Source organism: Telopea speciosissima, chromosome 9 (genome assembly GCF_018873765.1).
Source record: "Telopea speciosissima isolate NSW1024214 ecotype Mountain lineage chromosome 9, Tspe_v1, whole genome shotgun sequence".
Lineage (NCBI taxonomy): Eukaryota > Viridiplantae > Streptophyta > Magnoliopsida > Proteales > Proteaceae > Telopea > Telopea speciosissima.
In genome coordinates, this window is record NC_057924.1 from 11012980 (window position 1) to 11028565 (window position 15586).

Genomic DNA, 15586 nt, shown 5'->3' on the forward strand with positions numbered 1-15586 from the left:
AAGAGAGGGAGAGGGAGAGGGAGAGGGAGAGAAAGAATAGGCGGTGCTAGTTGGAGATAAAATAGGAGAAGGGGACTGCTCCACACCCTCTCCACATTTTTGTTAGCCAAAAAAAAAAGGAAGAGGGAAGGAATAGGAAGTTGAGAGAAACAAGGGAAGGAGGAGGAGGAGAGAAAGGAAAGAAGGAAGGCAAAATAGAGGAAGAGGGAGAAAGAGAGCTCGCAGGAAAGAGAGAATAAAGGGGGGTAAAAGAATTATAAGAGGGGAGAGTGTCACCCTGAGTTGAGACAAAGAAATAGAAAGTTCGTGAGAGAAATTTTCTTTTTGCCGCAGCCTCTTCTCTGAGTTCTATTCTGCTGTGTGCATACTGTACTGAAAGAGGAGGAGGAAGAAGAAGGAGAACAGATCAGATATATGAGGTTGTTGTACCTTAGACGGTAACAAAATCACTATTTTGAGCGATATCGATGTGAGTGGGACTTGGCACTTTCACTTATGTACGCATTGTTTTCACATGGCGTTATGTCTTCATTTTTCCTTAAAAAGAAATATGCTTATTCAAATGTATTTCATGTGTCTAACTCACAATGTGTTATTTGATGGAGCATGTTTATGTTTGTGAATGGATGTGGTTTTCACTCGAATGAGATGCAATGCATGCTTGAATGAGTGAAAGGGAAATAGAATAATGTAATGTATGTTTGCATGTAAAAATGCTTATGCATATACTTAACGAAAAAGAATGGAATGAATGAAATGACTGATGGGACCTACAGCAACCCTGTCCGACAGGGGGTGAGGTGTCGGATAAGTCATGTGTGTATGTGAATGTTCCTCGTTTTGCCATGAGATGCTCCACTTAGCCAGTGCAATACCCCATCTAGGATGGGATGAGAGGTTATGTTCCTTGCTTTATGGCAAGATGCTCTGGCTAGCTAGCGGAATGCCCCATCTGGGATGGGATGAGAGGATAAATGCCATTGGGTGGTATATTAGATGCCTCCTAGCCAGCGGTGGGCTAAGGGCTAAAATTACACGATGCCTTTCTTATAAAACGTACTGATGTGGTAGTTTTTCCAAATGACATAAATAAGAAATACATGGTTTTATTTAGCTGTATGTTTACCCCATTAGTTCTAAAGGGTGGAAAGAAAAGAGGTTTTTGTGTTTATGAGTGCCATGAGTTTTTTAAGATTACATGCATTCTGTCGTTTTATCGTGAACTGTGCCTTGTTCTATCTTGCAGGCATTCTTGCTCACTCCACTCTTTACTTAAGAGGTTTTATGGGTTTTGATTTATATGGGATTCTGCATGAACCTTGATTAAGGTGAGAATATGGGATTCTGCGTGAACCTTGATTATGGGTTTTGTTTATGTTATAATATATCATGCACGTTTTAAGATTACATGCATTGTCTTTTTATCGTGAACTGTGCCTTGTTCTATCTTGCGGGCATTCTCGCTCACTCCACTCTTTACTTAAGAAGTTTTATGAGTTTTGATTTATATGGGATTCTGCGTGAACCTTGATTAAGGTGAGAATGTGGGTCATAGGCTCATAGCCCCATCTGGGTTTAGGGTGCGACAAATTGTTACATGAAGGCCTGAGAATATCAGTACATCGGTCCTACTGTAGTGTTGGTTCTTAGTTGAACTGGCATCTACATTATAGGACTACTCCTATAGGAGGCTCCCGCATCAGCTAATGGTGAAGATGTAAAAGGACAGGAAAACTAAGTTTGGCGCTCCCCTTGCTAATGCCAGGGGTGGATAATATCCATGGTTGAGTTGCAGCCAGATAAGTTCCATTATCTTTTACACTACAATTACATTTTTTGCATAATAGCGTTGTAGCTATACATTCACTTCCTTCAGCTGCAATAATCTTCTCCTAGCTAAAAAAAATTATACATATACTATATACGAGAACTAAAACCCTCATAGGCTCATAGCCTGAAATTAAGAAAGCACTCTCCAATCATTAGCATTCTAAACTGGTTCCCACCTTGATAGACTCAATAAGTCAAGTTACCTCTAAAATTTTTTCACCAGAAAAAAAATCCATTTTCTGAAACTACTAATAAACTGCTAGGAACTATAGGAAAAGAATATCTACAAGAAATTAAACCCACCCTTCCCTTCATATTAATCAGTTCAACCAATGGTACTATTAACACCCAGATGGGTTTTTCCCATAGGCGTACCTGGGAAGCAATGGCATCAGAATACTCGGAGTCGCCATTTGACGGGTCTCTAGATTTCTCCAATCCTTTCACCAGGTCCTGTTCCAATTAAACAACAGAAGAAGTTGTCAAGGCATTTTCAAACGCATTACTTCACTCTTCGTAAACCCAACAGGGGGGAAAACAAGGTGACTAAAAACCAGACCTGTAACTCTCCCAATAACTCCGACAACCGACCCTTAGTCAACAATATCGAACCAGTATACCCTGGAAGTACAAACACAGACACATATTGAAATATCAAACTCAGAACAAAAAGGAAGAAAAGGTTAATCTTAAAACTTCATAAATCGTGTAATTTTCCAACAGATTGAAACAAATCAACTGTTACCTGCTCCGACCAAAATCAGGATCTTAGAAAAGCCCATCCCAGTTTGCATGGCCATAGCTGAATATAAACCCTAGTTCTTCTCCTTTCCTCCTGCGACGAAAACCCTGGATTTAGGGATGGTAATAGGGTGTGATTAGAGCGAGGTCTACGGAAGAAGTCGAATTATACAATCAGAAAGGAGAAAAAAAACAGAGGCGGTGATTCAAAGCTTGGACCAGGAAAACACGCCAGTGCTATACTCTCTCCCTTTTTTTTTGTGTTTTTTTTGCCTTTTCCGGGTAAAGGCCAGTGCTAGACTCTCTCTCCAGCTCCTCTCTCAACAGTTAAATATTTTGGACGACCTGCCGGATTCGCACATATGGATGATATGCCGCCACGTCAGCCCAAAAAGGATGGTAGAAGTGTAACCCTGCAATTAAAAGCACGGAGGAGTGCACGTGCATTAAAAGCGTCTTATACTTTAAAAAGCAACAAGATCATTTTATGTGACGAAAAAAAAAGCTAGACACAGAGATTAAAGATTACAAAAAAACCGATCTAACATCTAACCATACAAAATCCAAAGATAGAAGTTTTGATACACGATCGTACATGTATATGGTTTGTATGAAGTACCATCAGATGGACATAAATGCCATCCGAAATGATCATAAAGCCCCCAACCCCATTGAATGCGTTGATGCATAAAATCTACCGTGTACCAATACATAAGATTAAAGATTACAAAATTACACTGTCACGTCCTGAGATTTATACTAAATATATTATAACTCCTTGTATTTTCAAAATATACATCCAACACCTTTAAGTGGACGGTGTTAGATATAAAATTTAAATGATAATTTTACCCTTTAATTAAAATAATTTTATTCTAATTTTTTATTTTTCTAACATAAAAAAGTGAGACTCACCACCATTTCTTCCTCTTCCGCTCCACCACCGCTGCAACCTTCACCCATCTCTCTCTCCTTCCAAACCCTAGAATCTTTCTGTTATTTTTTCACAAGTTTTGTCAATTTAAGGACTCGTAGTGCATCTCATTAACCCTGCCTTAGGGCAGGTTTAATATCCCTCTCTTCTTCGATTGTCGTCAAATTCAGTTTTTCCTGTCTCTCTCTTTCAGATTCCTTCGAAAATGCAAAAACATGTGTTCGAAGATGTCATCAGATAGTTCAAGCCGATTCTCCCTGGCTCGGTGATGTTCTGTAAATGAATAAGAAGGGAAACATTTTGATGCAGATTTTGTATATTTAAGAAGCTCTCCAAGGAATCCAAGACCCTCAGCCCTCCCTAATCCTTCTGTTCATTGTCTCAACGTTTCTCATTGGTTGTTGCTTCTCAAAACCTATCTGAGCCTAAACTATCTGTTTGATCTTAAAGTCGATAAATTATCGTTGCAAGTGTATTACATGTCTTATATTTTGCATTTGATTTTGTTCTTTTCTTTTCTGGAAAAAACCAGAAGAAGAAAGGGATAAAGCTTGAGTCTGGAATTAACTTGGTGTTCTACCTCTCTAGAAGAGATTCTTGGTAACAACTTCGCCAAGGTCTACCATGCCAGGAACCTTAGAACCGGCCAGAGCGTCGCTACTAAAGTGATAGACAAGGAGAAGGTCCTCCGGATCGATGCCGTCAATTTCTGCCATAGCCGAGGGGTCTACCACCGTGATCTCAAGTCGGAAAATCTCCTCCTCGATGAGAACCCTCACAATCTCCGATTTTGGCCTTAGCACACTCTGCGAGTCTTGCCGGAATGACGGGCTCCTCCATACGACATGGTCGCAGAACACCACCCGATGCTCAGGCTTCCCAATGTCCATATGGATCTCGGGAATGACAGGGGGAACGCAGGGCGCTGATTTAGAGCAACGTGATGGACAATCTCTTGGATCTCTTTAGAGACCACGGGTGTCAGCTCACTAAGGCCAAGCCTCGTCGTCGGACATGAATGGATAGATGAGTCGAGAATCTGGAGATAGAAATAACAAGAAAAAAATAAACCAAAATTAAAAGGAATTATAAAATTAAGATTACCTGAGAAGCTTCAGCAGTTGCCGACAGAGAGGTCAGAATCCTGCAGTTGCAGTGGTAAGAAACTTGTGACCACGACCAATCACGAACGAGCCAAACAAAATATAATGGGGATTATTACAGATTCAAGTGAATGGAAATAAAACAAACTAAATAAGAGAGACTGCGATTGTGATTTGCAACCATGCCGAAGAATAACGAAACTCCAGGGATAATTCAAACCTCTTCTCCATCTAGTCAAGCTTTTGGTTTAATTGATTCAAGACTCGCATGACCATCGAAACTCCATCAGGGTACATATGGATCTCGATTATGAACTCAATAGAGCAGAGAGAACTTGAAGACTGGAATTGGTGTTTTTAGAAGGAGTAGAGTTTTAGAGAAAACAAGGGAAACCAATTTCAAAGATTTGGTTCTCTTTAGAGACCGCCTCTTCACCGAACGTGAATGGAGAGACTCGAGTAGCAGGGGAAGGTGTGTGAAGTTTGGGTTGTCTTATGGGCAAAATGGTAAACTTACACCCCATTAAGGGTATATGTGTCATTTTAAGACATCAATGACCAACACGTCAGCAACTAACGGGAATGCTCTAACGGATTGGAGCTGTGGAGTTGAATGTAACAAGTACCTTAAACTCAAGGGATCCGAGTGTATATTTTGAAAACACAGGGGATCGCACTATATTTAGTACAAATCTCAGGGGGTGGCAATGTAATTTTCCTTTTTATTTTCTTCTCTCTCTCTCTCTCTCTCTGCCTGAATTACGTTCAACCAAACCAAGATTTTCAACTTGTTTCTTAGCTTATCTCAGAAGACTCAGGTATGTGGAATTTGGAGCTCCTGGATCAGTTGTTTCCATTTGAAGTTAAAAAGGCAATTTTAAATATCCAACTTCCTATCTTTCGTACTGAGGATCATCTTGTTTGGGGAACGGCGAAGGATGGTAAGTTTTTGGTGAAGTCGGCGTACCATTTGCTTTGCAACTCTGGAGGCCTCTTTGATTCCTATAAACCCTCCACCTCTCGTCCTAGTAAATGGGCTGCAATTCCATCCGATGTTTGGAAGTTTGTGTGGAAATGCCATACCTTACCAAAAGTTCGCTCTTTCCTCTGGAGAGCACGTGGTGACAGTCTTGCCTCTGGAAAAAATCTTATGAAAATGGAGTTTAAGTTGGATCCTGTGTGCAGTAGGTGCGGCAAAGCTCAGGAATCAACTGATCACATTCTCCTTCAGTGCCATTTCGCTCAAGCTATTTGGTTCGGATCTCCTCTCTTCCTGAAGCCGGTCTCGTCAAATAATGTGTCTTTTGTCGCTTGGATCAACCAGTGGAAAGCTTTCTCATCGCTGGGTAAAAGGAATGGAAAAGAAGTGGAAAGCCTTGCCATTTTTTTGGCGTGGTATATTTGGAAAGCTAGAAACGACAAGGTATTTGGTAGAAATGATTGGACTCCAGGGGACGTTGTTAATGTTGCTACCAAAGCCCATGAAGAATTCATTGCCTCCATGAAGCCCCCAAAGGCGAAGGATTCTATGGCCATTGTTCAGGCCCTCTGAAGACATGCCCCCCCCCCCCCTCGCCAAGAAACCATTACAAGGTTAATTGTGATGCATCTAAGGACCCCCACTCTGATAGGTGTGGTTTGGGCCTCATTGTTAGGGATTGCGAAGGCAAACCAATCCTTGCAAAGTCGATGATAGCCCAATTTGATGATATCTCAGTTGGTGAAGCGCTGGTGATAAGGTGTGGCTTACTTGAGGGAATAGATCAAGCAATGGATAATCTGATCATTGAGTCGGACAGCAAGAATTCAATATCAGCCATTGCTAATCCTAATAGGCCCCTTCCCCTCAATGTTCCCCCTATTATTGAAGATATTAGGAGATTATCCTCCAACCCTTTATCTTGTACTTTCACTTATGTTCCTTGAGAGGTCAATGCTATGGCTGATTCTCTAGCAAGAAGGCCCTGTCTATGCAGTGTACGACAGTCTAGCCTATCTCCACTCCATGGCTTAGGCAAGAAACTTTCCTTAACACTACGTGTTGTGCTGCTCATCAAAAAACTTTTTCTTACCAAAAAAAACTAATATTGGGGTCCACATTAATTGGGTTTTGAAGTTCGTGGTTTTACCAAAGATAGGGGATAGCAGACCTTTGGAGTCCGCACCAAATGGGAAATATTGTTAAAATCCCACGAATTTCAATCTTTTTCTTCGTCTTACAAATTAGGAGAAATGATACGTGGGTGAAGGGAGAGAAACTTGGACCTAATTTATATATAAACCCTAATTTAGATTTTGGAGCTTAAAAGAAAATTCTCTTTCTTTTTTTTTTCTGGTTAGATCTGTTCTGGACCAGTTGGTTCCAAGTGGTCTTCTTCTCCTCCCCTTTCCCAATTTGTGTGATGGAATAAAACATCACGAGGGCATTATGATTAGGAGAAAATTTTCATGCACCATGGGTGAAGGAAAAGTACACCCTTGGATAATCATAAATGTTCAATTCCTTATAGTGTGAAGTCAATAATACCCCTAGCTATACTGTCCTGATGCCCACTATGCACCTTCTGACCCCCTCGGTCAAGGGGAGCCTTGCCCGTAAGTAAAGGAAAACTATATCCTTGTGGTTAATATATTATGAGGAAAAAGATCATTGCTAGGTTGTGTGTAGCCTACGCCCAAACATGTGACTGCACGAAATGACCGCCTCACCCCCATTGATGCCCTTGCATTCACTTTCATTGGCCCATGCGCTTGTGCACTGCCACACAGCTTGGCTGTGATCTTCTACACTATATCATAATACGGAAGTATGTGAGCACCTCTGTGTCTCTCTCTCTCTCTCATTCTCACATGAAATAACCTTCTTGTTGTCTTATGTATGATACTGCTTTGTTGCACCTCAATGGAATCTCCTCCCATTATGACAATATTATATGATTCCATTGTGGATTGGGTGAATTCGCAAAAATGTCTTTAATTTGCATTTTTTTTTTTTTTACTTCACAATGATGGATGATCTAGAAGGCTCGCTCAATTTATGATCTATCGGAGTCATTCGTGAACTACCTCAAACGATTTGTATTCTCATTCTTTTAGGTAATGAAATTGGATTAATGATTTCTATCATAGTTACTTAAAATGCGTTTTAAATGCCTTTTTTTTTTTCTTTTTTTTCTTTTTTCTTTTTTTTCATTTTTTCTGTTTTCGTATGGATTCAAAAGATATAGCCAAAAAAAATAATAATAAATCTAGTTTAAGTGTGATTAAAATCCATGTATCAAATTTTTTATTTTTTTTGACATTACACTTCTGGAAAAAAAACTAAAATTTTGATTCCTAACAAATTGTTCAATATTATATAGGTAATCTACGCATCAAATATTTTAACTAATAAGACACGAGTTAGCCCCACATTCTATGTGTGTATTGTCACTTTTATAGTCTTGCATTTTTCAAATCTAAACGTTTACAACTTGTACCATCTATTTTTGTTTTCTTTTATTCTCGAAATGTTTAACCATTTTTATCGTGTCATTTAAATTATGAGTCATTTGAAACACGTTGTATCGAACAAAGTTTTTTTTTGCCATTTCTGCTTTAACTTATGATTATATCAACATAAATACAAATACCAATGACACTCACAAAAAAAAAATCGGTTCATTTGGTCAGATGACCGCTATTCCCTATGAACCATCTACGATTCATTAGGATCTTCCGAGTCAACATTAGGGTTGGATTAGGATTAGCAGTCTCACCCCGATCCTAGAACATGGTTTTAGTAATGAATCTGATCTGATAAATCACTCGATTCGAATCAAAACAGGACACACTAAACCTTGAGTACCATCGCTTATAAAGATTCCAAGGTGGATCGGGCAATCTGATCCAGATTGGCCCAATTCGCCTTTTTTTTTTTTTTTTCTTTTTTTCTTTTTGGAGAAAGGAAAGAATTGTATTGATGCTAAAGATAATTAGGATATCATTCTTTCAATGTTGTCTTGAACCACTTTTGAAATTAGAAAGACACTAAACCAAAAAAGGATGATCCCATATAAGACTAAATTTATCAGCTCCAACCGCCCTACAAAGGATAGGTTCTTGAATTTCCAAGAGCCTAATTTGTAGGAGATCTTAGAAACCAAAGGACACAATCCCTACCATTCAAGTTGCTAGAGTTCAGAGACAGCCCCAGATAGAATGTTACATATAGAGCACTTCAACTGTCAATCAGATGGAAAAGGGAAAGAGGAGGTTCTACGTACATATATTTGTTTTCAAAGGGAGAGGATTCCCCAGGCCGTCAGTGTGGGGAGGATCCCCCACCTATAAAGTGCACACCACACCAATGGGTGTCCTGAAAAAGGCATCATCCACATGAGACCCACATATTCAGAGTAGGAGAGGAGAAAAAATAAAATAAATTAATCAATGTGAGAGGGAAATTGCACTTTGCGAGTGGTTTTTTTAAATATTTTAAGGGTGACCAATTTTTTTTTCCCGATCTTGCTTTTGTCGATCGTTTATAGGAAATTGGGTGATCCAACCCAATTTGGATAAGATCTATGGAACCAATCCCCACCCTGGTTCCATATACTTGAACTATACCCTAGAACCCAATCGTTAAATTATTCTTGAATGGAGAGAAATGTGGTGCATGTCTCTAATGTGCACGACTTATCATATATGTAATTTATTAATGGGAAAAGGTTCTCTGGGCCACTGGTGTAGGTATACTAGCACCTCTATGTCTAACTCTTTCCTCCTCACATGAAATGTCTTCGTTGTCCTTCAATGTATGATACTTTTTTACCGCATCTCTTATGTGGGCTTCTCTATGCTGCTTGCTCAAAGAATCCTCTTCCCTCTCTTATTATATAAAATACGTAAGAGACACAAATATAGACATAGTTGGGACTTGCATAGGGAGAAGCCTAATGGATGAAGTTACCCTCAAACATGTCCTCTTTTGACTTATATATTTCCTTATCCTTTATTTCTTTTGATTTCAGATGAAGTTAGAGAAGGGCAGCAACATATATGTTTTGTGCATGCCTTGCTATGCTTGTTTAGTTTTGGATTTGCAGACAGCAGTAGTAAAAGTATATGAAACTTATTGGATATTTCAGCTAAGAGACAGAGTTGTTACTCATCCTTAATTCATAAATCATGTAAATCTTTTTCAGGGGTGAAGCTGAAGCTTACCTATTGCCTTTATATGAATTTTGTTAATGCAGGATTACAACTGAAATATCAAAACAATCCCATACAGGATCTTTTCTCAAAGAACAAAAATCCAAATTAGGAGAATAATTAATACAAGCAAATCAGATTGTCGGATGTGTCTGAAACTCAAGTCAAGTTCAGTGTTTGGGAGGTAAACAGTTGTTGATAGTTAGAACTTGATCTGATGGTTAGATCAGAATATATGGACTAATCCTAGTTGTACTAGGAGAAGGGTAAAACAGTAAATTCACAGGCCAAAACAGAAAACAGAAAGTAGGGATATGATCAACAATTGATTATTGATATGTGCTATAAGAATCAGCAATAATACATCAGAAAAATAGTTATGTCGTTGTAATCTCAGATGAACAGTATAGTAAAAAAGGTAGAATAGGAAATTCACAGTTGGAACAGATCTGCAGATCAGAATTGCACCAAACTGAAATCAAGTTGATGAGTTGGGTAGATGAACACTCGATCAAAATATGGAATGATTCTGACAGTTAGATTGCCCTAATCAGAATCCATGCAAAAAATGCCTTGCGTATGAATCTGAACTAGAACCAGGAATTTGTAGAAATTTCAGAAAAAAACAGTACTTACTTGTTCAATGGAAGGGAAGAATGAAGAAGGAGATACAGTAGTCTCTCTCAGACTCGGGTCTCTCACCCACGGCCTCTCACTGTATTTTGGTCTCTCACCAATGGCATCTTACCATACTCTCGCACACAGCAAAGCGCAAAGCTATGTTTTTTTTCCCTCAATCTCATTAATCAAATTTATGTCAATTGTTCATCAAGACTCATGAGCATATCAACTAGTTGTTGCATTGAAGTTTGATCTCTTGAATCTGCAGGGTTATAACTTGGAGTAGCCATAGCTATGATACCAAATAATGTAGAATAGCTAGGTTGCAGCCAATTCTACAGGAGGATCGTAAACTCTTTAGTGAAAAGCAGCATCCACAGGGTATTTGGGGCTTTCTTCAATTAGCAACTATGAAATCTTTTATTGAATTAATAAATCGCAGCAGTAATTTGGAACCTCGGTTGATCTCAAATTTGCAGGGAATTGAAATAAAAAACCACAATAGAAACAAAGAAGAAAATAGAAAATCTAGAAGATTGATAAATAGAAGAAGGGGGATAAAAATAGTGTTAGGTATTTGACCAATATGCCAAAAGCTCCGAAGCTGATGGAACGCGTTATATTAAGCCCTTTAACCTATCCCATACTAGGCTAGCCCAATCTAGTACCCATACACTATAGTGGGCCCCATTAGGCACATAACAGACCACCACGCTTCCGCAGCCGTCGTCCTCGGCGGCTCTTACTCTAGGTAGCTTTCACTCTGGCGGTAGGTAGCCCTTTCCAAGCGGCTTCACTCTGCTCCAAGGTTTTTGCCTGGCGGCAGGTAGCCCTTTCTTGACGGCTTTCACTCTACTCCAGGTAGCCCTTCTCCTAGGTAGCCCTTTCTGTGACTCGAACCCTTGACCTGGTGCCCAGCTTTGATACCAAATGTTAGGTACTTGACCAATACGCCAAAAGCTCCGAAGTTGATGGAACGCGTTAAATCAAGCCCTTTAACCTATCCCATACTAGGCTGGCCCAATTTAGTGCCCATACACTATAGTGGGCCCCATTAGGCACATAACAGACCACCACGCTTCCGCAGCCGTCATCCTCGGCGGCTCTCACTCTAGGTAGCTTTCACTCTGGCAGTAGGTAGCCCTTTCCAAGCGGCTTCACTCTGCTCCAAGGTTTTTGCCTGGCGGCAGGTACCCCTTTCTTAACAGCTTTCACTCTACTCCAGGTAGCCCTTCTCCTAAGTAGCCCTTTCCGTGACTCGAACCCTTGACCTGGTGCCCAGCTTTGATACCAAATGTTAGGTACTTGACCAATACGCCAAAAGCTCCGAAGCTGATGGAACGCGTTAAATCAAGCCCTTTAACCTATCCCATATTAGGCTGGCCCAATCTAGTGCCCATACACTATAGTGGGCCCCATTAGGCACATAACAGATAGGTCTCTCACACCCCGATTCTGGTACTAACCTTTGGGCTTCAGTTTTCAGTATCTATATTTTTCTTACATTCCACTGTGCTTTCTGTTTTTGGATCTTGCTCAAGGCCTTTATTAGCAAACTTGGTGGATTTTTGTCTGTTTGTTATGCAAGGACTAGCGGGAGAATTGAAGAATGAAGAGTACTGTTTAGTCTCTTTTAGGAGTACACTAGGTACTTCAATTTGTCACTAAAACCTTGTCATTGCTTAGGTAGGTGAGTCTTTAGCTCAAACGGAACAGCACGTGGGGTTACATCCATGGGATGGTGGTTCGATTCCACTGGGACTAAAGAACAATTTTTCCTTTCATTTTTATTGTTTGTAGCTTTTCCCCCCTTTCTCCATTATTTTGAAGTAATCTGTTTGATCAATCTTATTTACTGTAATTTGAACTGTCCAACTATAAGAATCTCATTGAATCTCCCCACACTGAAAGGCAAATTAACCCTAGTGGAGCAATTCAAAATACTTCATCAGTAAGTAAAAAAAGGAGCGAAAATAAAGGTAGAAAGGACAGGACAATGAATAAGAGCAGGGTCCCCTTCTCCGTCCCACTGGCTCTCTCTATTCTGAAATCTCTGCAGGACTTTGATCAACAGGAAAGAAAAAAAGAAAGAAAGAGGGAAATGCTAATGGGAAATTATGAATTAAATAGGAGCCTAGAAAGTGAAGAGGGAAAGACAAGTATAATAATTTCTCTACAAAATTGGGAGGTTTCTGCTTCTTCTCCTCCTCTTTCTAAACAGACCATCTGAGTATCAACAGAGACATTGAAATTGAAATATCAAATAACCCCAAAATGAAAGGTAGAGATTTCGAAGAAGAAGCTGAAGAAGAGAGATCAACATGGAAAACTCAATTAACATAGGTCATAAACAGTGGTTCAGTAATATGAATTAATATAATAATCATTGATAGGATGCATGGAAAGATGTCATAACCAAATGTAGATCAAAACCCCATGCTTTGCTGCCTCACCTGCCAGCGAATTCCTAGATCAAGGCTCCCATGAGAATAAATGAGACCCTCAAGGGTGGGAAGTCGTAGTCCACAAATGGCCAGTTTCAGTTTTGCAGTGATAAAATCGGATACAACAAAATAACCTGAGTATAATCAATACATTTGAAAATTCTCTAAAGTCTTTTCAATGTTCCCTGCTCCAGAATACCCAAGCTGGAGTGGATTGTGCATTGGTGTATATATGCCATGAAGTTTGGTCTCCTCTTTTCTTATGCAACACTCCAAAAATCTGAATAACCCTAGACTTTTTTAACAAACAAATTTGATGGGGAACCAACCAGAGCATGTCTGACTGAAGAACCTTACATTGTATATATAAAATTAAAAAGTCCTACTCAAACTACGAAAACTGGAAATCAGACTAACAACTATCATGAATAGGAGTACTTACAAACCTTGCTGAAATTAAAAACCAACTAACAATTACATTCCTACTTGAATTAGGAAAGAAGTAAACTAATTCACTAACTAAAACTACTAAGAAGCTCATGCTAGCTTACTGAATCAACCCAGCCCAACCGGCTGTTGTCTTCCTACTGCCCTTCTTCTTCTTGTGGCTGTAGTGCAGTCCAGCATTCTTATCTGCATCAAAGTTTCTGCCTGTAGCTTCATATGATGTCTTTTTTGTATAGCTTTATTTTGGGCTCAACAGGGTCTTTGATTCCCTTAGCAGACTACAAACTGAAAACAAAAAATCTTAGAATATCTTGAAGGTGATTCAAAACCAGGGTACTGGTTAACATATTAGACATTATTTTAGAAGCTTCCAAGCTCATTAATTTTGCCAAGGAAAATACAGTGGCATATAAATTAGCTACTAAATTATGGAGGGGATAAAAAGAATTTTCCAGCAATGGATATTGTTGTTTCCAGAAGATGTTAAGCAGATGGTTGTGGAAGACAAATGGGTCATGCTCTCCCCCAGGATTGCTTAGTTGAACATTTGTGTATTGTAATTAAAAATGTTAAAAATGAAAGGTAAACAAAAAAAGACAAATTCCCTTCAAACTTTTTTTTCTGGTTGAAGAGAATTTGTTCAAAGAGGCCTGAAGAACTCATGGAAGACAGGCCCTCCTAGCCCTTCAATTAGTTGTTCATAACAAAGAGTTTTGTTGGATTGAAACACTTTAGTTTAAACAAATAACTAGACTTCACAACCAAGATGCAACCATGCAAGAACTTCAAACAGAATTATAATTTCAACTCCATCAGATCATAAAAGTTTAAATCTTACCATGTTTGTCACTTCTATCACCCTTTGACCGAATCTACATATCAATAACCCAACTCCTGCCCTATATTGGTAACAGCCCGTTTACTACATTCTCTATCTTGGTCTTTTCTTAACTGAATTTGGGTTGAAATATTAAGTAAAGTCTTCCATCTGAAAATGAAAGCTATATGATCTCATGCAAGCCATTAGCCCTTGGTTCTTTGTTTCCAGGTTCAGTCATGAGAAGATTGGGAGTTTTTTTTTTTTTTTTTTTTTTTTCACTTTTAAACCACCAAGTTGCTTTTGTTTTACTTTAAGTGTTTTATGTTCTGATTGAACCGGTGGATCAATGGTTCAATTTAAGTTATGTTATCTTATCTGTTTGTAGTTCAATTGGTTTACTACTTATAATGGAGGTCAGCTAAGGGTATCCTAGTCTAGTTACAATTGTCTTTAGTTGCTGTTATAAATAAAAAACAGGACAGCAATTGCAGCCCACTATTTTACTCTACAGAAATTTGTTTTCTTGGCTGTGGTGAAGCAGCGATCTCTGCCTTGTGGTGATTCAATGTGACAATTGTTGATGAAACCACAGCCCATAGATCCCCATTGCTAGTTATCAGCCTCCTAGCTAATTTTACTAAAAGAGTCCTATTATGAGTAAATGCAACTCTTAGTAAGCCACCCAAACAGTTAGGCATTCAAACTTTGCTCCATGCAATAAGAGAGATTCCTCTACTTCATTAGAGCCAACTAAGTATAATTGTTAAAATTGATGTGCAATGGCAAACATTCCATCAGAAACAGTTAAGGGTTGCATGTTTCATACCACCATATATATTGGTCTAAGAGGAACCTTTGAGTTTGACCCGTGGTGATCTACAACAAGGAGAGACGTCATAACAATATTTCCAAGATTGTATCAGTTATAAAATATTCTGGCCAAAGAAAACCATTGAACACAGTAAATCAAAGTTAACTATTCTTGGGCATTGAAGACTTGGCAGTGGATCCATTACATGCAATAAGATTGATCAAACAGATTACTTCAAAATAATGGAGAAAGGGGGGGGGGGGGGGGGAAGCTACAGACAATAAAAATGAAAGGAAAAGTTGTTCTTGAGTCCCAGTGGAATCGAACCACCATCCCATGGGTGAAACCCCATGTGCTCTTCCGTGAGCTAAAGACTCACCTACCTAAGCAATGACAAGGTTTTAGTGACAAATTGAAGTACCTAGTGTACTCCTAAAAGAGACTAAACAGTAGTCTTCATTCTTCAATTCTCCCGCTAGTCCTTGCATAACAAACAGACAAAAATCCACAAAGTCTGCTAATAAAGGCCTTTAGCAAGGTCCAAAAACAGAAAGCACAGTGGAATGTAAGAAAAATAAAGATACTGAAAACAGAAGCCCAAAGGCTAGTACCAGAATCAGGGTGTGAGAGAATCCAAAAATC

General features: G+C 39.1%; 1 protein-coding gene across 1 annotated transcript in view; it reads right to left on the reverse strand.

Annotated features, from left to right (window-relative positions):
* LOC122641149 overlaps positions 1 to 2785 on the reverse strand; it is a 28713-nt gene extending 25928 nt beyond the window's left edge. Inside the window, exons 1-3 of the mRNA XM_043834483.1 lie at positions 2576 to 2785; positions 2390 to 2451; positions 2206 to 2283 (exon numbers count right to left, since the gene is read on the reverse strand). Of these exons, the coding sequence (XP_043690418.1) occupies positions 2206 to 2283; positions 2390 to 2451; positions 2576 to 2630 (195 nt within the window). The 5' untranslated portion in view covers positions 2631 to 2785. The remainder of the gene's footprint in view (positions 1 to 2205; positions 2284 to 2389; positions 2452 to 2575) is intronic.
* Positions 2786 to 15586: the final 12801 nt, after the last annotated feature.